General features: G+C 45.9%; 1 protein-coding gene and 1 non-coding gene across 2 annotated transcripts in view; one reads left to right on the forward strand and one right to left on the reverse strand.

Annotated features, from left to right (window-relative positions):
* The window catches only part of Clstn2 (calsyntenin 2), a 346,124-nt gene that overhangs the window by 132,340 nt on the left and 186,092 nt on the right, over positions 1-27,692 (reverse strand). Inside the window, exon 3 of the mRNA XM_048794510.1 lies at positions 325-520. Within this exon, the coding sequence (XP_048650467.1) occupies positions 325-520 (196 nt within the window). The remainder of the gene's footprint in view (positions 1-324; positions 521-27,692) is intronic.
* Trnaa-cgc lies at positions 19,897-19,964 on the forward strand. The gene has a single exon. It is a non-coding gene; the product is annotated as a tRNA-Ala (tRNA).

Below are 27,692 nucleotides of genomic sequence, written 5' to 3' on the forward strand. Positions count from 1 at the left end.
GAGGACTGTGCACTGCAGAAACCCAGAGGAAAGCCCTGACCAGTTCTGCAGGCAGGGGCTGCCTTGGGGACCACTTTCTGGAAGAAGTGACTCTGAGCTCCATCCTGAAGGTGGCCTAGGCGTAACTTCCCATGGAGGAGAGCAGGTAGAATGGCCCTGGACCAGGAAGCAGCTTGTGCAAATGCCTGCAGGGGCTGGGGAACTGCAGAGCAGATGAGCAGGGCAGGGCCCCGGTGCTACCTGTGTATAAGCAGATCTAAGGAGCAGGCCCTGAACCGAGTGAATGGAGGCCAGAGGGACAGGGCGGGACGTGGTGCCACTCACTTGTGTGACTTCTTCCAGGCCGTCTCCCGGGGCCCGGCACCGCAGTCGTAGGCCTGGATGATGAACGTGTACTCCTTCTGCAGCTCACAGTCAATGGGGCTCTTGGCTCGGAGGCGGCCCTCCCCAGATGTCTTGTTGAGCACCACGGCCTCAAAGGGCAGCTCCTGGCCATGGATCTTGAATGCACAGATTTCCCCTGTTGGAGGAGACCAGAAGGTGAGTAGGCATTCTGGGAACGGCCAGACTGCAGACAGAGCCTCTGCTGGACCAGATCCACTAACCCAAAACATGGATGCCATTGACTCCAACCAGGATGACTGGTCTCCAGGGATCCAGAGCCACATGTTTATTTCAGGGAGAAATAAACATTTTCATGAAAATGAAATGAAAATGTTTCATGCAAGGAAACATCATCTAACAGGTGAACTCTTATATGATGATGATGATGATGATAATAATAATAATAATAATAATAATAATAATAATAATAAATGGTCATTGTGCTGGGAAGTTGGCTGATTTCCCCAGAAGGTTTCCCACTTGCCTTTAGTCCTGTCTGGCATTAAGGAACTCACCCACAGTCAAAAGACACACTGACTGTAGAGGAAAGGAATAAAACACCACCATTTCTCTCAATCTTTGGCCCCATGACAACGCCCTCCGTGCTTGAAAGTGTGGTGCATGAACCAGAAGCAGCAGCACTGTGTGGAGCTTATTAGAAATACAGAATTCAGGCACGCCTGTGAGCAGTGACTCAGGAGGCTGAGGGAGGAGGGTGGCAAGTTGCAGGCCAGCCTCAGCAACTTAGCAAGGTCCTAAGCAACTTAGTGAGAACTTGTCTCAAAATAAAAAATAAAAAGGGCTGGGGATGTGACTCAAGAGGTAAATCACCCTGGGTTCAATCCCAGGTACCAAAAAAAAAAAAAAAAAAAGAATTACAGAATTACAGAATCCCGAGTCCCACCCAGACCTGAACCAGAATCTGTGTTTTATCTGGATCCATTGATCCATTTGCTCACTGAACTCTGAGCAGTGTTGTTCTTCTCTTCTTTTTATTCCCGGTTTAAACACCCCACATTGCTGTAGTCAGATTCTCGCCTCCCCACCTCTCCATTATGTGTTTCCACCCACCCTTCCCAGTGGAGACTCGGAGCCACTTGGAATGGCTATTTCCTCTTTTCAAACAGTGGGGTGCGTCTATGTGAGTTCAAGATTCCCCATGGAGCCCAAAGAGCTAACTTCTTAAAGAGCAAAACACGTTGTGAAATTAATGCATCTCACCCCTTCAGCTGTGTTAATGTTTCTCATAACTGTTTCTCTACATTAAAACTCGAAGGACATGAGGATATCTCTTTTTTCTCCATTGGTGGTTATTTATGCCTTGAACCCCAACGAGCAAGCAAGTCCTGTAGCTAATGCCTTGCCATATGCTGAATATTCAAGACACATTCTCCTCCAGTGCTGAGAGCACTCGTGGGCTTTTTAGAGAAATGATGTGCACACATGTATAAACAGAGACCATTCTTAGAGCAAAGGGGCATGTGAGCATTATGTGGGCAGGACAGAGGCTACTGGGGAGTAAAACAGGCCCAGAGTTGAGAGAACTGGATTCAAATTCCAGGTTCACCACTTGCTAACTGGTAGGCATAAGTCAGATCACATTGCTTCTCTGGGTCTCATCTGGCTCACCTGTAAGATGGTCCAGGAGATGGTGTTGGGGAAGAGGGATCTGCTCTTGAGATGCTATGTCCTTGGTCTGACATTGACCCAGTTATACTTCCTGGACCAGAGAGAGACAGAAAGTACCCAGGATACACCAGGAGGCCTTCCCTGGTGTGACCCAGGCACCTGCTTATCTCTCCCTAGTCCAGGCTGGCACAGCTGTTTATAAACACTGACGCAGAGGCAAGGGGGTAACGTGATTGCTTGCCTGCTTCAACCAATGAGATTTGTACATCTATCTACATTATCTCATTTGACTTTCATAACAAACCTGCCAGGCAGGTGTTTTACACAAACTTATGCAAATTAGAAGGAGGAGGAAGAGGCTCAGGAAGGTTAGTTACTTGGCCAAGGTCATAGGGCTAAGGTGTGGCTGTGCTTTGGATATGTGCATCACATAGAATATCCAAACAGCCCCATAACCTCTACGTGGACTCCTGGGGGATGTTTCTAGGAACATTCTGCATTCCTATTTAAGCCTTGCTCAGGAAAGAAATCCCCTGTTTTTACATACAGGAGGGGTGCCCTGATCTCTTACTAACAATGTTTTCTAAGATTTCTAAGATGTTCAATCAATATCAATCTTACCTTTAGGCTTTATTTTTTATTATTATTATTTCTTCAACCTTCCATTTCATTACTAATACCTATTTTTACTACCTCCCCTCCTGGCTATTTCTTAAATACAGTTGTAGAATCATGGACAAGAGAGACAGGTCATGGACCAGGTCCTTGCAAGAGCACTGGTTCCATTCGCTGCCACGGCTCAGGCTCAGGAGCACTGGGTATTTTGAAGAGTCTAGTTCTGCCATCTTCAGGGCGGGATAATAGGTTTCATCTGATCTCAAGTTTAATTTCTGCTCTGAGTTTGCTGGAGTTGAACGATGAACCTCAAAAATGCCTGCCTTGTGATTCTATCCCAAGATCAATGCCAATGTGAAAATGTTACCCGTGTACCCAGACTTGTTCTAGGGCATTCTCTGGAGTGTCCAACCAGCACCACCACAATTATAAGGCTAATCAGACCATTTTTCTTTCAAGAGCCAAGTTAAACCAAAAATAGATGAGAGTAATTTTTCTGTTGAAAACATCTGATCACAACCAAAGTAGTTCTCAAGACTCAGCAATCCTTAACAAGAGAAAGGGGAACAGGGCGGGAGAGGAGAAAGAGGAGATGGCAGAGGAGATACAACACAAGGGCACATAAACTTCAGGGTCACATATTTCCATCGAGCTTAGCCTCAGTACACGCTGATAGAACTTTTTTTCCTCCTGAGAGGTAACTAAGTCCCAGGCCCTGGAGACTTGAAGACAAATGACACAGGTACCTTAAAATATTCCCAAGCATTCCTTACCTACAGACAGGCAGGCAAGGCCATGCAATAGTGGCTTAGCTGTCCCCAGCTCAGACTGAAATAAGATTTCATCCCTTTTGAACAAAAAATTTAGAATTCAAGTTACCCTGGTTTATTTAGCCTCTTCTTCTGATTCTGTGAGCCTTTTGCAAAAGCCTTCAGTTGTTAAATCATTCGTTTGCTTAATGTTAAGGTTTGGATCCTGAATGTCCCCCAAAGGTCATGTGTCGAAGGCTTGGTCCCCAATGCAGTAACATCCAGAGGTGGGCTTTGGGGAAGTGCTCCATCCCCAGGGCTCTGACCTCATCAGTGGATGAACCCACTGAGAGCCAAAATGGACTCATGGGAGGTGGTAGAAACCACAGGTGATAGCATGGCAGGAGGCAGAAGGTCACTATAGGTGTGCCCTGACAGGGTAGTACCTCTGGTCCTTTCCCTCCCAGCCTTCTCCCTCTCTCTCTCTTGTCTCTCTCCCTCTCTGGTTCCTGGCTGCCATAAGCTGACAGCTTTCTTACTCCACACCCTTCCGCCATGATGTTTTGCCTCTGCTCAAGCCCAAGCCATGGAGCCAGTAGACCATGGATTGGATCCTCTGAAACCTTGAGCCAAGATAAACCTTTCCTCCTCTTAAGTTGTTTTCCTCAGGTATTTGTCACAGTGACAAAAACCTACTAACACACTTAATCAATATTTATTAGGAACTATGTGCCAGGCACCCGTGAAGCAGTGATAAACAGAACCAGAGCCAGCTCTGGCCCACAAGCTTCTGGCAAGCCCAGTGGGGGAGGGAAACAGGCTCTGAAATAGCCACCTACCTAAAGGGACACTGATGGTCGGGACCCGTGTGGTGAGAGAGAGCGGTGTTGGCTGTTAGGAGCCCTGGCCTGGTCAGGAGGGACACCCCAGTTGCTGAAGGATGTGAGGGCCAGGCTGAGACCACTGGAAGAGGAAGTGGGAGGGGCTCTGGCCCCAGGGAGCTGGGCTTAGGAACCTCCGGCAGGAAGGCATTTTGCTGCAGTCCCAGAGACTGCAGGGTCCAGTGTGGCAGGAGTGGAAGCCCCTGGGGCAGGGCCAGCTTCATGGGCATGTGACCCGAGAGCTGCACAACTCAGAAGGGCTCAGAAGGGTTCTGAGTTGCTTTCAATCTCTGTTGCTGGTTTTGAAATTCTTCATAATTTTATATTTTATTTATTTATTTTTTGGTACCAGGGATTGAACCCAGAGGTGCTTAACCACTGAGTCACATCCCCAGCCCTTTTTTAAAAAAAATATTTTTAGACATGGTCTTGTTTGAGTTGCTTAGGGTCTCACTAGGTTGCTGAGATTGGCTTTGAACTCATGGTCCTCCTGCCTCAGCCTCCTGAGCTGCTGGGATTACAGGTGTGCACCCCCACGCCTGACCATAATTTTACCTTTGACCTTGAGTTTGTGAACGAAGTCTTAGGGGACAATGGAGCACGTCAAGAGAAGAGATGGGCAGTGTGCGTGCCCACTGGGTCCTGCTGCCCCACTTTGACACAACACTCAGGATGCCCCAGGAGCATAGGATGGGCCATGACACTCAGGACTCTGAGCCAGAACAGGTGGGCATGGGACCTCGTCGCCTGAGTGGGAAGCTGGCAGCCTCATGGGCTGTGCTTTCACTTTGAACCACAATTGTTTGGCGTGTGAGAAGATGGCAGCGGTGTTAGGAGAGCAGGATCGTCGGGAACCCTGTCGTATCATTGCTGAAAATGATATCAGCAAGGGGAAGGGCGAGAACAGAGAGCTGCTTTTCTCTGCTTTTCTTTGCCTGCACCCGTGAGCCAAAGCAGAAAGAGCTGGTAGAAGGTGCACATTTCAAGAGGTGAAATAAAAACTGCGAAGTCTGTTTTTTTGAGCCTTTACGTGGATGTGAATTAAATATGGATGCATACCTGAACTACAAAATGCAAATTCTACCATTCTGGTGATTCAGCACACCAGTTAAATGCTTCTATTTATATCGAAAACTGGAATTGCAAAATATCAAGATAAATCCTAAAATGCAGACAAATACTTTAAACTTTTAATTTGTCTTTACTTAGAACTACACCTAATAGGAAGTTTAAAATATCACCACAAGTTGAGAGAGAGAAAAAAGGTGGAAGGAAATTCCTGAGACGGAGTCCTAGGAAGAGGGATATTTAAAACTGCAGTTCTCTGCGTCCGAGGCTCACACCTGGCTGTCTTGATGTTTTGTGAGCCATTGCTGGAATTGGTCAACATTGATAGAGAACTTCAGTGGGAAAGTGGTGTACTTACAACCAGAAAAATCAGACCGAACGGTTTCCAGATAAAAATATCACTATCAGAATCTTGCTCTCCAACAAGCTTGCTTGGGTGGGGGCTTGTGTGCTGGGGGTACTGTGAGGAGCATGCACAATGGAGCAGGTGCCTCAGGCTAGCAAGGGGTTGAGAGGGCAGAAAGGCTGCTGGGCCTCTGTGTGTCACCTTGTACCTGGTGTGGCCTACAGAGGCTGAGCCTGGCTTCACCAGGATTCAGGGGGAAACATCTTAATTCAGAACGTATTGTGTTTCTATTCTTGCATGCTTTTTTTGTGGGGAGAGGGTACCGGGGATGGAACTCAGGGGCTCTCGACCACTGAGCCACATCCCCAGCCCTATTTTGTATTTTATTTAGAGACAGGGTCTCACTGAGTTGCCTAGTGCCTTGCTTTTGCTGAGGCTGGCTTTGAACTCGAGATCCTCCTGCCTTCAGCCTCCCGAGCCACTGGGATTACAGGTATGCGCCACCTTGCCCAGCTGCTTGAATGCTCTTGAGCAACAGATTATGTTCTTCATTTTCTAGATGAGGAAACTGAGTCTTAGGAAGATGAAGTGGGTCATCGAAGGTCACTTGGATAGTAAGGAACTATCTTCAAAGGCTGAAGCCAGATCCTCTTTGTTTTTTAATGCCACTTAGCACTGGGTCACTGTGAGGTTGCGGGACAATAGTTGTTCAAGTTGCAATTTGTGGATACCTGGCATCTACAAGACCCTTAATGGAGGGAGGTGTCCACAAAAATTAAAAAGACCATGATATCAATACTAAGATGTTTTAACTCTGCACCAAAATCTTGAAGTTATTCTTTTGGAGAAAACGCCTGGCTGGGGCCATGCTCTTAGGTTTGAGGAAAGAGGGGGGTCTCTGGGATCTTCTCCTCCAGGCTGGGAGGTCCCTCCAGATCAATTTAGAGGCATCTGCTCTGGGCCTGCACACTCTACGTTCCCGCTACCCCCAGTGTGTGCTCGGCACACAGTCAACACTGATGGCCCCCCTGGAGGGCTGGGCAGAGCAAGGGTTTGGGGCAGGCTGTACAGCTGTATATAGAATCATCCGTTGTCACTTTAATTATCCTAAAATGGGAAAGGACAAATGCTGATCACGTCCAAAGGTAATCCTGCTCAGAATATCAAATTAGAAAATAAATCTACTCTTAAAACAATTGACTAAACTCACCCACTTCAGATTGAACTTAAAGTCTTCAGAAGCAGAAAACTACAATAAAAGGGTATTGTCACTTTGAGTGACGATCAGAGGTCTGGGTGCCGGGCAGATTCGGGGATTGTTCTTGCACTGAGTCCTATCTCAGCTTTTCTTAGGTCTATGACCTTGGGTGACTCCCAAGTTCCTTTCCACTACAGCTGGGGACACTGACCATGTTTAATCCAGAAAGTGCCCTGAAGCTATAGTGAGACATTTAATGTGGAAGTGCTTTGGGAAGTAGAAAGGTCTTTGGGCTTTTTATTATTACAATTATAATACAGGCTGTCTTCTGGCCCACAAGGTCCTGTGCTTATTGTCACCTTACCTCCATTCCCATTAGAAGCCAAAGTGGGTGGGGACGGTGGGTCACCATTTATCACTTTTTGTCTACTTAAAATTGAGTCAAATAAAACATTCTTTTAAAAGTCATTCTCCCAAAGCTCTGTGCTGAGATCAAAATCCCCTTCTTTCTGGAAGATTAACCTAGCCCGGTTATGTGTTTCTGAACAAAAGACAAGGCGTTATTCCTCATTCGGCAATATTTATTGAACAAATAAATGATGTAGCAACATATATATACTCTGAGAGGTGTGGGGAGGTCCCTGTGGCTCAGCCCATCATAACCAGGTCAAGCAGAGCAAGAGCAGGTATTCAGGGGTCATTTGGTCTGCTAAGTGGACAGTGGTTCTGGAATTGAGGGACTCAGGTAAAAAGCACACAGTACTCATGTACTCAGCAAGCCTTCCCCGGGCATAACGAATATAGTAAGAAGCAACTGGATCATAATGTTAGTTTGTAGCAATCATGGAGGTTCACATTTACTGAGTGTCATCTGCACCGAGCCAGGCACTTAGGGCTACAGTGGGAACAGCCTCCATCTCTAATGCGCTGACCTGCTTGGCTAGTGAGGGAGACCCCAATGAAGCAGAAGTCAGCTCTGTCTTTGCAGATGGAAGGAGGTGGGAGGGCCAGGACATGCTGCAAAGTCTGGAATAGGTGTATTTGCTGGGTGTTGGGAGAACAGAAATGATGAGTGAATCTCTTCTTATAAATACTTCCAGAGTCAGTTGCTTGGTATCATGGAGCCACCACGGAGGAAACCAGTAGCTCCAAGAAAAAAGGAGCTTCAGCCTCAACAACTTTGCTGAAATCCTGCGTGAACCCAGTCCTGTGTGTCTGGGATGGCATTTCAGTGCTTCTGTTCCAAGATACAGCAGGTGGGGCAGCTCAGAGACCAAAGTCAGGTAAACCTGGATCCAGAGTCTCACTGTCCACTCACCATCTTTGTAATCTTGAGAAAGAACGTCTCCAGACCTCCATTTTTCCCATCTGCTTAATGGGAACACAACTGTCTTTCTCCTGTTTTAACCACAATATAATCAGAAAAGAATATTTTGATTTATTTTTTTTTTAACTGAGAATTTACTACAGCAGGAACTGGGTTCCATCATTTGTGCAGAGCTACATAATTTAATTCCTGCAAAAGTTTTATGCAAAAGACAGCAGAAAATAGCTATAGACCAGGATAGGCACTTCTAGTCTACCTTTGTGCCTGTGCCCGGGTGATCTGTCCCCAGCCTTCTGCTGCCTGCCTGGTTGGTCCTAAGGAGCCCACAAATCTAGTCAGATGCTATGAAATGCATGGAGGAGGGAGGGACCAAGGCAGCCACATGGAATAGGACGGAGCCTGAGTTTGTAATGGATGCAATTTAAATATTTGCTGAGAGAGTGCTTTAAACCCTAAGCGCCTCAAAAGTCACATTCTGGAAGCCAATTACAAACTGGGGATAAGTAGCTTTCCCACTGTCAAGCCAGAATGGGGGCTGCCACATTAGGGTAGAGAGCCTCCTCTTGTTCCCCCACAGCTCTGGAGAGACAGGTAAGCCAGCCCCGCACCAGGATCATTATTGGAAGGAATCCCAGTGAACTGGTACCTGTCCTTTAGGAGAGTGACAAATGGCGACACACCTTTGCAGAAAGGTCCCCTACTCATAGAATGGCCCTTCATTGCCGTTCAATGTCTCCATCTACAGGATTTCCATAAGCACCTGCCTCCTGCAGGGCAGGGTAGGGTGACCTTAGCAGGTGCGGAGGTTCCCAGAAGCCTAGACTGAGTCCCAGCTGGGTTTCAGAAGCCTACACAGGGCCAGATAATTCAAGCCATTGGAGGTGAATGCATGCTGATGTCCTCTCAAGGTACAGGGCCGACTCTCACGGCCTCCTCAGTCAACCAGAGGAAGATTCGATTCGGGATGCAGACAGAATGGGTGGGGATCTTGCCTGAAGTGAAGTCTTTGGAATCTCTTCCTGTCCAGGTCTGATGTCGGACCACAAGTTTGGACCAGCCAGAAGTGACCTCGAGGCCTTGTTTGTCCCCAACTAATTAAAATAAAAATATGACATTTTGTCCTCCACTTCCTTGTCTGTGTTGCTCATCCTCAGTGTCCCCAGGACTCAGCCCAGGAAGTCTTCCTGCAAAGGACACCTGCACTCTGTCCCACCGAGGTCCTCGCTCCCTTAGGGTGGCTCTCCAACCCTTGACCTGGGCCTAGCTGACCAAGGAACCAGCTCTTCCATTTTGCATAATTTTTATTCTTTTCAATTCATATTTAAGGACAGATACTCAACTCATCTACTGGAAAACTTTCAAGGATGTTTGTATGTGTGATCAAATTTTTTTTTAATTACAAACAGTAGGAAATCTAGATATGGATCAAGCATTTCTGACGAAAATTTAGAGTCCAAGTTGAGACTCGGACTGAAGTGAAGTCTAAGTGTAAATGACACAATGGATTTGAAAGACTTTTAAAATGAAGAACAGAATTTATTTTTTATTTGATAACATGTTGACATGATCATTTTGGGCTATTTTGGGTTAAATAACATATCTTACTAAAACCAATTTTACCTGTTTCTTTTTACTGGTATAATGTGGCTACTAGAAAACACACAATTATGCCTGTGGTTTAAATGATGTTGCTGTAAGATTGAGCAGCTCTACACAATTAATAGCGGACATCATTCAAGGCTAATGTTCCCACCCAGAATAAATGAAAAGCAGAAAAGATGCCTTCCAAAATAGCTATAGAATTATTCTGCTTTTTTGCTGAATTTTATTTTCCTGGCATAATTGCTAATATTTAGAATAATGCTCCCTCTTAAAATGACAGCCCATTTGACCTGCTCCAGATGGAGAAGTCACATTTAACTCCATTTTCCAAACTGCTCATTGTCAGGCCTCAAATTAGCATTGCCTCTTCATGATTGCTGGGACCATATTGGTATAGGACACGAAAATATTTTTTAAATGTAATAACAATGAATATTAAAATAATAGCATATTGGTCACTTGTAGAAATGAGTTGTATGTGCCGAGAAGTGGCTTCAACGATCAGCTAAGCAGAAATCTTTCTGCAATAGGATCCTAGCAGTAGAATTCACCAGAATTGAAACTGGGTAATTCTTTTTTTTTTAAATTTTTTATTGTTGGCTGTTCAAAACATTACATAGTTCTTGATATATCATATTTCACACTTTGATTCAAGTGGGTTATGAGCTCCCATTTTTACCCCATATACAGATTGCAGAATCACATCAGTTACACATCCATTGATTTACATATTGCCATACTAGTGTCTGTTGTGTTCTGCTGCCTTTCCTATCCTCTACTATCCCCCCTCCCCTCCCCTCCCCTCTTCTCTCTCTGCCCCCTCTACTGACATTCATTTGTCCCCCTTGTATTATTTTTCCCTTTCCCCTCACTTCCTCTTGTATGTACTTTTGTATAACTCTGAGGGTCTCCTTCCATTTCCATGCAATTTCCCTTCTCTCTCCCTTTCCCTCTCATCCCTGTTTAATGTTAATCTTCTTCTCATGCTCTTCGACCCTCGACCCTACTCTGTTCTTAGTTACTCTCCTTATATCAAAGAAGACATTTGGCATTTGTTTTTTAGGGATTGGCTAGCTTCACTTAGCATAATCTGCTCTAATGCCATCCATTTCCCTGTAAATTCTATGATTTTGTCATTTTTTAATGCAGAGTAATACTCCATTGTGTATAAATGCCACATTTTTTTTATCCATTCGTCTATTGAAGGGCATCTAGGTTGGTTCCACAGTCTTGCTATTGTGAATTGTGCTGCTATGAACATCGATGTAGCAGTGTCCCTGTAGCATGCTCTTTTTAGGTCTTTAGGGAATAGACCGAGAAGGGGAATAGCTGGGTCAAATGGTGGCTCCATTCCCAGCTTTCCAAGAAATCTCCATACTGCTTTCCAAATTGGCTGCACCAATTTGCAGTCCCACCAGCAATGTACAAGTGTACCCTTTTCCCCACATCCTCGCCAGCACTTGTTGTTGTTTGACTTCATAATGGCTGCCAATCTTACTGGAGTGAGATGGTATCTTAGGGTGGTTTTGATTTGCATTTCTCTGACTGCTAGAGATGGTGAGCATTTTTTCATGTACTTGTTGATTGATTGTATGTCCTCCTCTGAGAAGTGTCTGTTCAGGTCCTTGGCCCATTTGTTGATTGGGTTATTTGTTATCTTATTGTCTAATTTTTTGAGTTCTTTGTATACTCTGGATATTAGGGCTCTATCTGAAGTGTGAGGAGTAAAGATTTGTTCCCAGGATGTAGGCTCTCTATTTACCTCTCTTATTGTTTCTTTTGCTGAGAAAAAACTTTTTAGTTTGAGTAAGTAAAACTGGGTAATTCTTAACAAAGAAACTTTTGAGATTCTAAAATCACTTTTAAGTGCTGTTCGGTTTATTTGTAATGATAAAACAATAATTTTATAAAATAAGTATATATTGCATATCAAGTCATTCTGTTGGTGTTCTGGTTGCACTATTTCTAACAAGAATGATTGACATTCACACAAAATATGTACTATGCATGTTTAAATGATATGCGGTGGGGGTTAGAGGCAAGAAGAGGGAACTGGGGAGTTCTGTCTCTGATCTAGATGAGTGAACTCCTAAGACACCACCCTCTCACCATAGCACCAGAGACCTGGAAAAATGCCCACCTACCCTGCAAATGTCTAAGTGCTCTGGAGAGTGATTTAAAATAGGCAGATTTGGGAGAGAAGATGAATCCTGTAGGAAGTTCTCAGCTGGGGTGAGTTTTTTGGTTCAAACCTTTGTCCTGAGGATGGCTGCAGCCCTGGGGTGCAGGGGCCAAAACTTTGATAGGAAACCTTCAGGAGGGGTAACACATGTCTTGGTTGCTAGAGTGTCAGAGGCAACTCTCAGAGAGGAAGGGGCCACTAGGGATGGGGCAGTCTACACCCTACAAGCCAGGCAGGTGGAACGTCCTGGGAATAGAGTGGGAACTGGTGCCCAAGGTGGGTGGAGAAAGCTATAGCTTAAATATAGTTGAGTTCATGGTCTGTTGGAAGAAAATGCCAATCCACTTTTTGAAGGAATATAACAAGCCAGTCTTCTCAACATCATGTTCAAAGTGTCCAGGATACAGTCCCAACTTCCTTGGCAATATGAAGACCCCCCAAAGAAGACCCCTTATTAAGAAAAAAAAGATAACAGAAGCCAACTTGGAGAAAACTGCAGAGTTCAAGGGAGAAATGGAGAATCCCGCAGTCATAACAGGAGAATTGTGATGCCTCTCTTTCAGTAACAAATTGAGCAAGAGACAAAAGTCAAATCCATGAAGTCACTGATACTCTCGACACCACTCTCCTCCACACTCAGCTGACATGTGGAGAATATCCTATTCAACCGCAGAGCACACTCAACCTCAGGTCTCCTTCATACCGACCACCTGCTACGAAGAAGTCCTGAAAATGTAGTGTGTTCTCTGACCATGGGAGAGTTAAACCAGAAATCAACATTTAACAAGAGGCCTAGAGAAACCCCAGATAGTTAGAAATTAAATGATACACATCAATACACGGATGGAAGAAAAATCAAAAGGGAAATTAGAAAATAATTGGAATTGAAGATAACACAGATACCACCCATCGAAATTTGTTGGATGCTGTGAACTCTGTGCTTAGAGAGAAACATATAGCTTTATAAGCAGGTTATGAAGAATGAACAATCTAAAATCAAGAAGCTAGAAAAAGAGCAAAGTAGGCCCAAGATAAGTAGATTTTTTGAAACACCCTATTTTTGTATTTAAATCATATAAAAGAATTTAAATATTATATAACACTTGAAAGGCTGGTAGCATACACAGACACACAGCTTTGCACCACAGGCCTATATAGTTCATTAATGAATTCTATCATATGACCAAATGGGAAAGACACCAATTACAAGGGATTTGTTTTTAGAAAATACAGGAGAAAGGAATGCTTTTTAAAAATTCTTTCTCGGGCTGGGGATGTGGCTCAAGTGGTAACGCGCTTGCCTGGCATGTGCGGGGTGCTGGGTTCGATCCTCAGCACCACATAAAAATAAAATAAAGATGTTGTGTCCACGGAAAACTAAAAAAATAAATATTAAAACTTCTCTCTCTCTCTCTCTAAAAAAAAAAAAAAAATTCTTTCTAGGCTGAGTATGGTGGTGCACACCTATAATCCCAGTGACTCAGGAGGCTGAGGAAGGAGGATCACAAGTTCAAAGCCAGCCTCAGCAACTTAGTGAGGCCCTAAGTAACTCAGTGAGACCCTGCCTCTAAATAAAAATAATTTTAAAAAGGGCTGAGGATGTGGCTCAGAGGTTAAGGGCTCCTGGGTTTAATCTCTGGTACCAAAAAAAAATTTTTTTTTTTTCCTAAGAGGCCAGCATTACCCTCATAGCAAAATGGACTTGGACATTATAAGCAAAGACAGAGACCTCTGTCTGTGAACATAGGTGCAAGCATCCTCAACAATGTATCTTAGCAGATTTAATCCAATTCTATAAAAAGGATCATGGCTTAGTAGAATTTATGCCAAGAATGCAAGATTCACTCAATATAATCCACCATATTAACAGGCTACAGGAGAAAAATAAAAATGAGTTGAATAGATGCAAAAAAGAATTTGGCAAAATTCAACAGCCGTACATAATGAAATCTTCTAATAAACTAGCAGTAGAAGGGGGCTTGTTCAAACTGATCAAAGACATACAAGAAAAACCTATAGTTTGCATCATCCTAACAGTGAAATATTAAATCTTTCCTTCTTAAGATCAGGAACAGGGCAGGATGCCTGTTCCCTCCATTTAATAGTTCTCGGACACTTTTTAGGGGCCAGGAACTGTTTCAATGACTTTAAAGCAACCCTTTGTATGAGTACCAAGCTTTCTTCCATCATCCAGATAAAGAGGCAAAGCACAGAGAGGTTAAGAAACTTGCCCAATGTCATGGAGTAATCATAAACCACAATTTGAATTCAGATCGCCCTGACTTGAGAGTCTACTTCTTAACCACAAGTGTCTTTTCAGCAGTAGAATAATAATTACTACAGGAGCATTGAGGCTGTCAGAAGCCTCTGTGTCTCCTTTTTCCTTTCCGCTTCCTTCCCATAAGCCCAGAGGCAAAGATAACCTCAGATGCTTGTTCCCCAGGGTCTGAACAGATGCAGGCTAAACAGGGCAAGGTTCCCAGGAGGGGCCAGAGCGCAGCCCCTGATTCACACCTCTCCATCAAAGGCACCATTTTCCCCATCAATAGAAATATTCAAATTACAATGGCATTTTGCTCCTAAAAGTAACCTAATTTGCTCATTTTCATTATTTAGAGGCAGTTAATTAAAAACCCAGCGGATATTTGTTTTCTGCCTTCACAACACCAGTGATTTCTTGCTGCCGCGATTTCATAGTATTACGGTTTTATGACTTGATGCGTCGTCCCCTTGTGGGTTTCTGACGGCCATGTCTCCCATTACTTCAATTTCAAGCAAGACATTAACTACTGTTTGATTTCAGCCATTGCAGGAGGTGCATGTGGGGCCAAGAGCTGGAGCCGGCCGGATTGCACAGTGGAGAGGGGGGACCCAGGTCCCTCCCAAGGAAGGCTGTGCATTAAGTGTTTGGCTGGCCACAAACAGGAAAGCTGAGTCTTAGGCTCACTCAGCCATTGCATTGTCTCCCAATGATGGAGAAGAAATGAAGATGCTCAAATGTGACCCACATCAACTGCGACGCTTCTCAGCGAGTGAAGCTCTTACTTGGTGAGCTGTGCAAATTTTGCAATTTACTCTATCAACGTGACTAAATAGTTTTCAGCATGAAACTTCGTTTGCATCTTGGAGTGGAATTAACACGCTAAGAAAATGGGTCAGACTGATCTGGTAACTCTGAACCGTCTTGATGAAGGTCACTTCAGGCTGAGAAAAGCTCTGTCCTGGAATTGCTGATTGAAGGCTAACCATCAGGAAGCTAGCTGGAAAGAAGTGAGCAAGATTTTTTAGTTGCACGTTAAGAAAAAAACAAAAACCAGCATGAGAAGCAGGCTTTGGTAGCTTATCTGCAGGTGAGAGTCTTTGAGAACAGCTGGGCACGGTGGCCCATGCCTGTAATCCCAGCAGCTCGGGAGGACGAGGCAGGAGGATCTCAAGTTCAAATCCAGCATCAGCAAAAGTGAGGTGCTAAGCAACTCAGTGAGACCCTGTCTCTAAATAAAGTACAAAAAATAGGGCTGGGGATGTGGCTCTGTGGTTAAGTGCCCCTGAATTCAATCCCTGGTACCCGCTCCCTGCAAAAAAAAAAAAAAAAAAATCTGTAGAAACAAAGCTTTGTAAGCTACTCAGGTAGTAAGCATCATCTGTTGACTTTGTTTCCAAAACAAATGAGTCATCCCACCAGCTCTTGCTCCGTTAGCAGAGAATTCACCTTTATATCTACCAGGAGAACTCCTACACAAACTTCAAAACCCAGTTTAAGCATGACCCACACCAAGGGGCCTGCCCTGGCTTCTTCACCTGAAATGGGGCCACCTCCTTACCTCCAGCTGAAATGCTCCACCATACCCCATGCCTCTTGTCCTTCCTGGGCATTTCTTCCTACATTGCCAATTGTGTTCACGGATGTTTTTATCCTCCTGAGAGTTCTCTGAGGCAAGACTGCACTTCTGATCTCCCTGATCGTCCCACCTCACTTTAGGCCTGACTTCACACAGATGCTCAGGGTATGTTCATTGGGTGTCAAAGAAACTAAGTCTTCATGAAGTCGGAGGGAGTGCTGCACAATGGTTAGGACCAGAGTCTTCGGAACCAGAGTGACTTGGCTTGAGGGACCAGCTCCAAATTTACTGTGTGACCTGGGCCAGAGGAAGTGCATTCACTTCTGCAGCCTCTCCTTCGTCCACCGGGTGGGAATCATAGTGGATTCTACCACTGGGTATGCAGAAGTTAAAAATGAGCAAGACAAAGCAATAGAGCTCTTTGTAAAAAGCTGGCCCAGGAAAGTGCACGGTAGCAGCTGCCGACCTCAGGGTGACACCGTCCAGTGGAGGCTGAGTCTCGAGTTCTTCTGGTTTTGACCTCACTCAGGAGGAGCCACAGAGCGGGTTCCCACTGAGTCTAGAAGATCCTGCTTCCTTTCCCGCTGCCACTGGTCAAGCACCAACCCTGTACCCAGCCCCATCTCAAGGTCTGTCTCCTCCCCGGCTTAGATGGCCTTGTGTAGTGAGCCATCTCTGGGGGTTCCCAGGTCCCAGGGTCCCTCTCATGTGTGATGCCATCCCTGAGTTCAGGTTGTTGGCTGGCTTCTTTCACCTCAGTGGCACCGCTGGACACAAGGCTGAGTCCTCTCCAAGTTCACGGCCAGTCTCTGAGCACACTCCATGATCTCCATCCACTACCAATCCCACTGCGGGGGCTTGTCCCCAGAGACAGATGGCTCAAACGAGGCACAGGGCAGTGGAAGACGTGCCCACTGCCCCTCCAGCGTTGGCCTCTCGTTTCTCTGGCTCTGTGGCTCACACTCTGCATCAGCTGTCTCTTCCTCCAGCAGAGTCCCCGACATCAATGAACAGCTGTGGGTACTTGAGGTTTCCTATTTCTACAAGTTGATAAGTCTCACCCATATGCCACATGCTGTGTACTAAGGTTCCCAGATGTTCAGGCCGGGGAACCCCAAAGGGGCAGAGACATATTTTACATGTTTAATTCAAGTTAAGGCAAGTGTCAGGAAAAATCCATATTTTGAGCTGCAGAAGAAAGAGAAATGGCAGCCCGATCGATATTACAGAAGTATATGGACTCTTTTACTGTTCCATCAATTCCTGGAGCTAATAAGTCAGCCTCTCAGGGGACAGTTTCATACTTTCAAACAAAAGTTCTGAGGTCTGCTGCCTGTCAGGTGTGACTCCGGCTTCCATCCTCACCCAGGTGAGTGGGAAACAAGAGTCTTCCTCTTTCAGGGGCCAGGTGACCCCTGTCATCAAGGCCAGGACAGCTCGGTTGAGGTGGCTGGAGAATTCTTCATTTCCTTGTCACCGATATAGCCCACAAACCCCCACAGAAGACATGCTGATTTAACTGGCCATTACCAGTGTGGCCAATCTAGAAGGTTCTGGCTAGGGGGAATTAGAAAATAAAAGACTCAAAAATGCAGATTTTGAAGATAAAATAGCTGGGATCAGGTGGGGCACTGCTCTCTGATGGAGAAGCAGATCTGAAGAGCTAGTCTTTATTTATATACGTCTCATTATCAGGCTAAAGACTATGCAAGCATTATTCTTTGTACTCAGACAATTATAGAACTAGAAACATTCATGTAGCTTTTCTGCAGTTGTAGCTTGCAGTTGCAAGGTGCAATGTCAGGAGCTTTGTGTAGCTCTCAAGAAAGTTCATTGTTTAAAGTTACTGTTAAGCGGGCAGCTCTGGAAGTAGTGAAGCTGGTGAAACATTGTGGTTGTCGAGCAGGAGAGCTCTTCTGTTCCCAGGAACTATGTGCCTGAGATCAAGGTCAAGGCTGATAAGACTCTTCTGCAGAGCCTCCTCGCGCAGGGAATGGCCACAGCAGCTAGGCACCCTGCACCCCTACACAGGAACATTCCCAGGCACTCGGCTTGTCAAAGCCACATTATCTTCAGAGACCCCAGTCTCAGACACTGCTCTCCCATTCCCAGTCACCACTCTCTACAATAAGTCAAACTCAGGAGAGAGATTTGAAACTCAATTTTAGGTTCCTGCAGAAAAGGCTAGGGGCAATAATTAAGACTCTAGCTTCCAGCCTTCTTTTCTAATTTTGGAACAAAATAAAACCATTGTTTTCCCAAAAAAAAAAAAAAAAATCAGCTGGGGCAAGAATGAAATGGCCAGGTCACGCTTGCTCCCTGGGCCCAGAGCCATGATGGACAGGTTATTGCCACACAGGGGTAAGCACTTGGGCCCTGGCCTATCAGCTAACGGACTCCTAACAACTCTCTCATTTCCTTTTCATGTACCTTTTTTTTCTTTTTTTTTCTTCCTAGCAACAGAAAGCCAATGCAAATGTAAAAGGTTGGCCGCTTCAAAGTTTACAGTAAATAACTTGAAAGAGCTGTAAATTACCCAAGCCCTGGGTGTCAGAAGCTAATGTCTTCTAAATGTAACCCATTTCCAGCAGAGCCAGACTCTGCTTTGACATTTTCCTCCGCGGCACAAGGATATTTGTATTATAGGTGCTTTGCTCCGGCTCTAATTTGCTTATTGTGATTCGCATGGACACGCGATGCTAATAGGATGCTCCATTTCCCCCCTGGACCCATGCAAGTGAAATGACAGCTTCCTGATCTATCTCATCGCATAGGAAACACTCTTAGGCTACTGCTTAACCTTCTGTGCAAAGCATCTGTGCGTTCAGTTCATTTTTAAAGCTGCGTAGAAGTGGGAAGAGAAGTGGAATTCCTCCCCCTCTCTCTGTATTTGTAGAAGACCCAAGAGGATTTAATTCCCTGGCCTCCAGCAGGGAAGGTCACATGATGATACTATTCCGTAGTGAGATCCCAAATTCTGCATATCCCAGAACTATGAAATCGATGCAGTCCTTTTGGGTAATGCCTCAGAATTTCCTCTGTTTTTATTGATCGGGAAGTCTGCATTACATATTTCTGTATTGATTTATCAGCAGTGGTTTTTCATCCTTGGCAAAGAGTATTTGGCCCAGAACTTCCATGACAAGCTTGGAATTCAACTGCTTATACCTTTTGCTACTCGTTCATCTCACAATCACCCTTGTGCACAAGATATTCGGAATAATTAATGAGTGCCAGTTATATAGAAGACACTGCAGAGGAGCAAAGAATGAGGATTCCACCCTATCCCTCAAGACGACATTTCTTGAGGAAGGGAAGCTGGACATGACATACGGAGCATTCCTGAGCGGAAGAATTCATTTCCTGGTCACCTGACTGTTACATATCAGATAATCCCCTAAGCTTTAGAGTTGGATATTTTCATTTCCCGTCCAGAGGGAATAGAATTCCAAAGAGCATATGTGTGTGTGCTTGGAGTTTGTGCAAAGAAGATCAGCTCTGGTGCTTCCTCTTTGTGTGACCTCACTTCTTGGAAAGAAGTTATTCCAGGGTGATTGCTAGGGCCTGAATATAGGTGCCCCCCAATGCTTATGCACAAACTGAATCCCCACTGTGGTGGATTAGGAGGGGACATTGGGAAGTGACTAGACCCCCACTAAGGGTAGGGCCCTTATTGAGGGACTAATGTCCTCATGGAAGAGGCCAGAGGAAGCTTGATTGCTCCTTCCTCAAGTGAGGACATAGCAAGAAATCAGCAGCCTGCATTGCAGGAAAAGAGCCCTCACCAGAACCTGACCCGGCTGGCACCCTGATCTTGGACTTCAACTCCGATGGACGTGAGCTGACTTCCCTACAAGTCACATGGGTCTCAGCCACTCCATTGAAAGCAAAGGCTATGAACTCTCCATTTTCCCGGCATGATCAGCTTCCCTCAGGATCATGGGCCAACACATCCGGGGAAATAGGTCCTACTTCCATCCATTACACATCCATGATATGGCCCCAGCACCTGCTCGGTGCAGAATCTGAGAGAGGAATGGAGTAGCCCATCGAGAATGAAAGTGAAGGGCTGGGGCTATAGCTCAGTTGGTAGAGTGCTTGCCTCGCATGCACAAGGCCCTGGGTTCAATCCCCAGCATCACAATTGAAAAGAGAGAGAGAGAGAGAGAGAGAGAGAGAGAATATTCTGAAAGTGAAATGGTTCCTATATTCTGGGCCATGACTTGGAATAGGTACAAGATTTTAAATTGTGTTAGGGGAGGAGATAGAGGATAAGTAAAGAATGAGAAGAAATTCTTTATTCAAGTTGGGAAGTTGGAAGGGTCAATAGTGCATTCCTGGTAGGAAAAAATAGGAAGTGCACAGGCCCTGAGGCAGGAGAGTATGAAACCCCTCTTGAGGAAAAGATGGGGGGATCTGAACGCCATGAGGGGATCTGATGGCATGAAAAGAACTGCAGTGGATCTGGTCATATCACACTTTCAATTCAAGGCGCTCTCGTCTGCCCACAAGGTGTTCTTTGAAGACATCGTGCTTCCTGGCACTTAGCATATTAGAAGGTGGCTGGCTGAGGTGCAGAGAAGTTATGTGGTGTCCAAGGCTACACAATGATGGGGTCAGCCTTGGTGACGGTTGAAAGTTGAGCAAGTAGGTGACCCTACTTCAGGGATACAATCAACCATAGACACGTGGAACTCCCAGCTTCAAAATGTGAGCTTATTCATTAACAGGGTCTTTCTAGAGGTCAAATTGACATCATTCAGGGTGGGTTCTAACCCAGGGTGGCCTGTGTTCTTATAAAAAGGGGAAATTTGGGCACAGAGAGATAGGCACAGAAGGAAGAGGATGGGAAGTCACACAGGTGACAGAGAGATGATTGAGAGAAGTAATGAAGTGACACCTTGCCAAGCCAAGGAGTGGCAGCAGCCCCGTGCTCTCAGGACAGACAGGGAAGGCCCTCCCCTGGAGCCATCAGGAGGGGCTTGGCCCTGTGGCCTTCATGCTGATCTCAGGCGTCTGGCCTCCAGAGCGGAGACCGTGAACTTGGCGGTGTTAAGCGCCCTGGTTCCCAGTGCTTGTTAGCAGCCCCAGCAAACCCCAGGCACCACAGCAGGATCAGACTTGGCATCTGCTTCCTGAGCTACAACCCATGGCAGTGCCCTGTCCCCAGCTGTCCTTCAGCTCCGCCTGGGTCTGACCCATGGTCCACCATGGACCTCATGCCACGGTCCCCTGGGCCCCAGGGCCTCGGAGGGAGCAGATGGGCCTCCAACAGCTGCAGCTCAGGGCCTGCTGAGTGGGGGTAGGGATGAGCATCAGGGCTGGCCACAGATTCGGGGTCCATGGGCACCACATGCTCTGTGGGGCTGGGGTCAGCAGGAAAGGCCCCCCAGAGTTTGCTGAGGGTACTTACATGAGCTTTAAATTTCTGGTCAGATTTTCTCAAGGAGAAATGAAAATACTCCTTGTTAGTGTTTCCAAAACTTAGAAGAAATGTGGTATTAAAGAAAGAAATTCACAAAAGAAATTCCAATAAAAGGGCTATAAATAAACCTGTTATTATTTCATTTTGTGTGTCTCCCTTGAGGGGCCAACCTGATAAGCATTCCAATTTACACCTGGTCCAACTTTCTGGGATCACACGTGGACACATTATTTGCTTTTCTCAGGAAACAGCAGGGGCTCTGTCTCCCCCTACATTAGGGACCACAGCAGAGACTGATGCTGGCAGGGCCTCCTGGCTTTTCCAAGGAGATAAAATTTAGAAATATGATGTAAAAAGGCCAAAAGGAATGGTAATCCTACTTCCAGGGTACAATCAACCATAAATTCTAGACATGTTTACTTCTAATCTTCTTTCAGTAAATTGTCCGAAACAGATGTTGCCTTATGTTACAATTCTGCATACTGTATTTTTATCTAATAATATAAGAGCATTTTATTAGCTTATTAAAGTCTCCTTGGGCGCGTCATTTTGATGGTTGCATAATATTCCAGTCTGTGGATGTAGCCGATCTATTTAAACTGTATCCAAATGGTTGAAATGTAGATTGTTTCCAATTTTAAACAACCATGCGTAGCACCAAGATGAACAGTTTCACGTGATTTTTTTTTTTAATATTGATAGAATGTTGATGAGCTCTGAAAGTGAAGATATACTGGGCACAAACATTTTCAAGTTCATGCTGTTTTGCTATTTCACTTAAAAACACAACCTCCCGGCCTCACTTTTCCAGTGTAAGTGTGCACTACCCAACACCCCACCCCTGATGTCAAACTCCCAGGAGATGGAGCAAGCCTTCCCATTGCTGGGGAGGGGGCTGCAAGCCCTAGATGGAAGACCTTAGTGGGTGATTGTCCTGTGATCTACGGGAAATCTCAGCCCATGAGCCGCTCCAATGAGCCAACGTACCCTCCTCCCTCCCAGGCCACCACCACAGTGACTGTGACTCTCCTATGACACTCTGGGGGAACACCATGCTCAGGAGGGTCCCGAGGTGGCTTCCCGTCTCCGGTCAGGCTGGCACAGGAGACGGTGGCAGAGAAGCCAAAGGCACCTGCCTGCCGGGAGGGATGGTCTGAGCTCCTGACGACAGACACCCAGCAGCAACAAGAGGAAAGCCACACATTTTTGCCTCTTCCTTCCCAGAACGTAGGGGCTCTTTGGGGTTTTCAATTAGCACCTCTCTCACCACATGGCAAGACTGAAAGGAGCAGAATGGGGTATTTCTGGGGAAGCCCGCGGCTGAGCTGATGCTCACAGTGGACAACAGCAGAAGCCTTCCGCCCTCCTGTAGCATGTGCCAGTGAGCAGCAGGCGGGCTGAGGCTCTGATCTAAGTCGCACTGGTTGCTATAGGAAGGGAGGAAAGGAGAGAGAAAGGGTGTGCAATGAGCATCTACCACACATCTAGTGCCAGATGTGGCATCTCAGAAACATCAGCTCACTGAATCCTGGGTACACTGACGAGAACTAGTTAGAGAAAAATAAACTAAAGCTCAGAGAGGTTATGGGACTCACCTAAGGTTGCACAGCCAATAAGTGGCCCAGCCTGTCTCATTCCCATGTGCATACTCCTTCTGGGTCCTTAAAGAGTCAGCAGCCATGACCTTTAAAGAGAAGTCTTTAAAAAGAAGCCCTTCCTATGGGTTGTGCACAAACTCTATGTTGCTTTCTCCACAGCTGAGTTCAGATAATCTACAGGATCCTAGTGCCAGTGAGATGATCTAGGTCTCAGGTCCCTAGTACATGGATATCAGAGCTCCAACGAAAAGCAGGCAGGTGAAGGTCCCCGAGTCTTGAGTTCTGCCCTTCCTGGGGCCGGCAGAGTGCTCCATCGTTTGAAAGGCTCCATTGTGGGGTCAGATGGCCTAGCAGTTCACTCATCAATTTTCACTGAGCATCTACTGTGTGCCATCCAGAATAGGCCCCAAGTATCTGGAGGTCAGTTGGAGATCACTGAGCTCCAGCCTGCTCCTGTTCGGACCTGCTGGGGAAGAAGGAGCAGCCCTGGGGCAGGAGTGGACAGGTGGCAGGAACATGGCTCCTGCCTGCCCTCAGACCTCGTCAAGCCGCGTTGAGGAAGGAACAATTCCATCCAGCTGATGGTCCTGCCATTCTGCCTCCTTGCAAGGGGTCTCAGGAGAAGGCTCCAGTTAGCCTGGTGGCTCCTTTCAGGGCCATCCTGCTGGCCAACTGACCACTGGGATTGCATAGTCGGATAAGGCGCTGGATTGAGAACCCAGTTTCTGGCAGAAACTCAACCCCACACCGTGTGAAAAACACCCTTGTCCCTACAACAAAATCCATGGACAGTTTGCCCTGTGGGAAGAGGACTCGGAATCCTGGCTGGCTGTGGACTGGATTGTGTGACTATTACTTTTAAAGTGGAAGGAGATAGAGGGACATGCAGAAGGGAGGAGGATCTTTGGGAGGAGGTCACGATGCTGCTGCAGAATCATCTGGAAGGGAGCACATACCCAGCTTCCTTCCTTGTCCATCACCACCCCTGGTTAGGAACTAGCCCACAGTAGCCTACAACCAGCCTACAACTGGCCATATCAGTGCCCCTCTCCGGCATCCCACCTGCTACAGTGAACGGGGGGCGGGGGGAGTGAGGGTTGAACTTGAAACATGAGCAGAGCTGACCAGCCCAGTCAGGCTCTCAGGGACCTGGCTGACAGGAACCAAGCCAGCTGGACGGTAGTGGGTTCTGGACCAGGATGCACACCGATGAGCTTGTGGTTAGGCAAGGCCTTGGGAGAGCAGCCCAGACCCTTTAAAGAGAGATTCTGAAGCTCAAGGGCAGATAGGAGGCTGGACGGAGACAGGGGAGATCACACCGTGGATGGGGGTTCTCTGTGTCTTATGGGGCCTGGCCTCCCATAGCACACTTGGTCCCTTTGGTATGTGTCTGTATCCTTCCAGCACGTTGGCTGCCCAGCGAAAGCATGTGTGGCTTGCTCTGCCTTCCACGCAGGATGTTTCCAAGATGCTGGCCAGACCGCAGCACAGGGTCCCTCAAGACTCTGCCCGACTTTCTGTTTTGTAATCAAAGAGCGTCAAAGACACTAAAAGCAGCAGTGTGTTATCAACAACAACAAAAAAAGGTGAATCAAGACAAAAATCATTTAAAACAGCAGAAAAGGCGAAGAACGAGGCTAGAATAAAAACGAACGCAATAAAAATAAAGCTCAAAATAAAAGTTGAACGTGATGAAAGAACTAGATAAAATATAAACCATGGATACAAAGTAAAGAAAGAGATAAAAGGGAGTTGGTCATTAAGCTCCGAGTCAGCGGAGAACAATTAAAATATAAGGCATAAAAGAACAAAGCGAATACTAAAAGAATATAATCTACAAACTATAAAAGTAGGGTAATCAGGCCATAAAACAAAATAGAATAGAAGACAGGTCATTAGGCCACAAGGCACATGAGTGTCCATGAGAATACACTGTCACAGCCTCTCTAGCCCAGCTGGTCCCCACTGGTGCACAACCTCCCATGGCTGTCCCTCCCATGATCAGAGGACCCCAGGCAGAGGTCCTCCAAGGGTAGAGACCTCCAAGGGTCAGGGAGCAGGACATTTGTGTTTTCCTTTTGAACTCTCTCCTCCAATGTGTGCCCCACTCCATTCTAGCTCCTTTAAGTGACCAGATGAAAAACATGGCGCCCACTTCTGTGAGACCACCTGGTTTTCTTCAGCACCTTAGCTATGTTTGGTGGGTAACAAGGAACAGAGCCTGAAGATACAGTCCATCACGGAGTCCAGGCAGGAAGGTTCAGAGCTGCCACAGTGGATCCCGGATGGGAGGACAAAAGGAAAGGCTGAGGAACTTGTGAGTCTGGGATTCTGAAAAATGGCAGCTGGGCTGGAGGGGTTAGAGGTGGTAACTGGGGAAGAGTGTCTGTGCTTTCCTTGGCCCATCCTCACCAGGGTGCTGATGAGGCTCAGAAGACCAAAGGCAACCAGGCAATATGGAGATACACATATCTTTCTTTTTTTTTTTTTTTTTGAGGCAAGATGAAGCTGACCACTATCAGGAATCTTCCAACCCCAGAAAGCAAATATCTACCTAGGAAAAATTGCTTTTTTCATATATTTAAGAGTATAGGATTATTTAAGTTTTCTACTTCTTCTTGTATCAATTTGATACATTTTAATAAATTGACATAGTTTGATTGAAATGAAATTTGCCCATGTCATTTAAATTTTCAAATGTATTTCCATAATTCATTTAAAATGCATCATTTGGCATTTGATTTTCTCTTTTTTCATTCCTGTTACAGATAATACAAGGATTAGATCATATTCTTCCTTTTTAACTTTTCATCTTCAGCAAAGGTTTAATAATTTTTTAAATGTTTTCAAAGAGCAAACCCCCAAAATAGAAATTAATAAAATAGCAAATAACCAAACTATAGAAAGGACCATTAGGGCAGAAAAATTCAAAAGCTCAAAAATATTAGCTAACTATGTTAGTGAACTTTTCATCACTGTGATCAAAAGAACTGACAAGAATAACTTAAAGCAAAAATTTATTTTGGCTCACAGTTTCAGAGGTTCAGTTATTGGTCAGCTGATCCCATAGCTCTGGGTCCCTAGAACATCATGGCGGGAGAGCATGGTGAAGGAAAGCCACTCAGTTCATGATAGCCAGGAAGCAGAGAAACCTTGAGTGCAAGGAGCCAGTGATAATGGGCCCACTTCCTCCAGCCATGTCCTACCTGCCCACAGTTACCACCCATCAATCCATTCAAAGTATTAATCCATCAAAATGGATTAATCCAAAAAATTGGATTAATCCACTGATTAGGATACAGCTCTCATAATCTAATCACCTCACCTCTGAACATTCCTGCACTGTCCCATATGTGAGCTTTCTGGGGATACCTCATATCCAAACCCTAACACTAATAGAGAGGAAGGCTATATCCCACACAATGTTTAGTGGTCAGACCTATCTGGGGTTACTTTGCAAAGTCACATCAGACAGGACATGGAACTTGAGTTGGGATGTAAATATAGAAGTATTTGAACTGACCAAGAAGAGGAGGAAAAGGAAGAGGAAGGAGAGAGGAGTAAGAAGAGAAAGAGGAAGTGGGCTGGGAGGGCTTAAGGCATGGAGCACACGGGTTGGTCTATCTGGTTTCTGCTACAGGATTTAAGGCCACAGAATTAAACAGTGAGAAAGGGACAGAAGATAAGGGTCTGTGACAGGAAAGTGGATGGAAGCATTTGGGGCACATTCTGAGGTGTCCAGTAGATGGAGGGGGCTGTCCTGTAGCAGGAACTCTCTGCAAAGGAGCAGGGGCTGGGGGTAGCGAAGAGGCTGGGACAAGAAGAGTTAGAAGGTGAGAGCCCTTTCCACACCCAGGGGAGAGGCCTGCAGCAGGAATCTGCAGAGAAGTTGGAGAGAAGCGTTGGGAGCCCGTGTGGCCAGAACTGGGAAAGACCGAGGGCAGTGTGGTGTCCAGCCTCTCAGTGGGCCTCCAGAAAGGGTCAACGGCCCACTTTAGCACTCCAGTGCTCTCAGGGAGCTCCCAGCCAGTTCAGTCTGACCCCCTTCCCTCCTGTGAATGGAAGATTGCCTCCATCTTGCTCTCTACAGACAATTCCACCTTCCCAAGTTTCCAACTCTCAGCGTTCACATGTGACGTCATGTAGGTCAGCGTGGTTGTTACTTGGCCTTAAAATAGAGCCTCCCCGCTCCTGAGCCAGCGGTGCTGATCGCCAGCGCCCTTTGCACTTAGAGAGCTCTTGGCTGTAAGAGCCACCCCCTCCATCTGGATGGGCAGCCCTGAACCAAGGGACGGCAGAGAGATGTGCTCTGGGCTTTGGGCTGCTCCTTCTCCTGCTCAACCTGGCAGAGAGCTTGTCACACAGAAGCACTCAGAATGGACCTTTTGTGGGGTTCAGTGAAGCAGAAATCGGATCATTTTCCATTTGGAAATGGAGTTGTTAACATGGGGCATGTTTTTTGGTGTCTAGTGGTCACTTAAGGAGCAGCAGAGGGAAGAGGTCATTTTTCCCTAAGTGCTGAGCAAACCTTCCCTCAAGAGGAAGGAACAGTCCTCACAGTTACAGTGTGATTAGCTCTCCGATTACTAATGCTGAAATGGGACCTGAACCATGTTTGCCAGTGTATGTGTTGCTGATGCTTTTTATGTTCTATTAATGCATTACAGTTACGCATAATTGTGGGGTTCATTTGGACAGAACCGTAAATGCATATAACATCATTTTGCTCCATTTCAATCTCCAGTACTTCCACTTTCCCTGCCCTCCTTCCTCCCCCAGCCCCTTCCTCTACAGTCTTTCATTTATTGATTGATTGCCTTTTTTAAAATTGGTACATTATAATCATATA

The sequence above is a fragment of the Marmota marmota genome, unplaced genomic scaffold, assembly GCF_001458135.2.
Source record: "Marmota marmota marmota unplaced genomic scaffold, marMar, whole genome shotgun sequence".
NCBI lineage: Eukaryota > Metazoa > Chordata > Mammalia > Rodentia > Sciuridae > Marmota > Marmota marmota.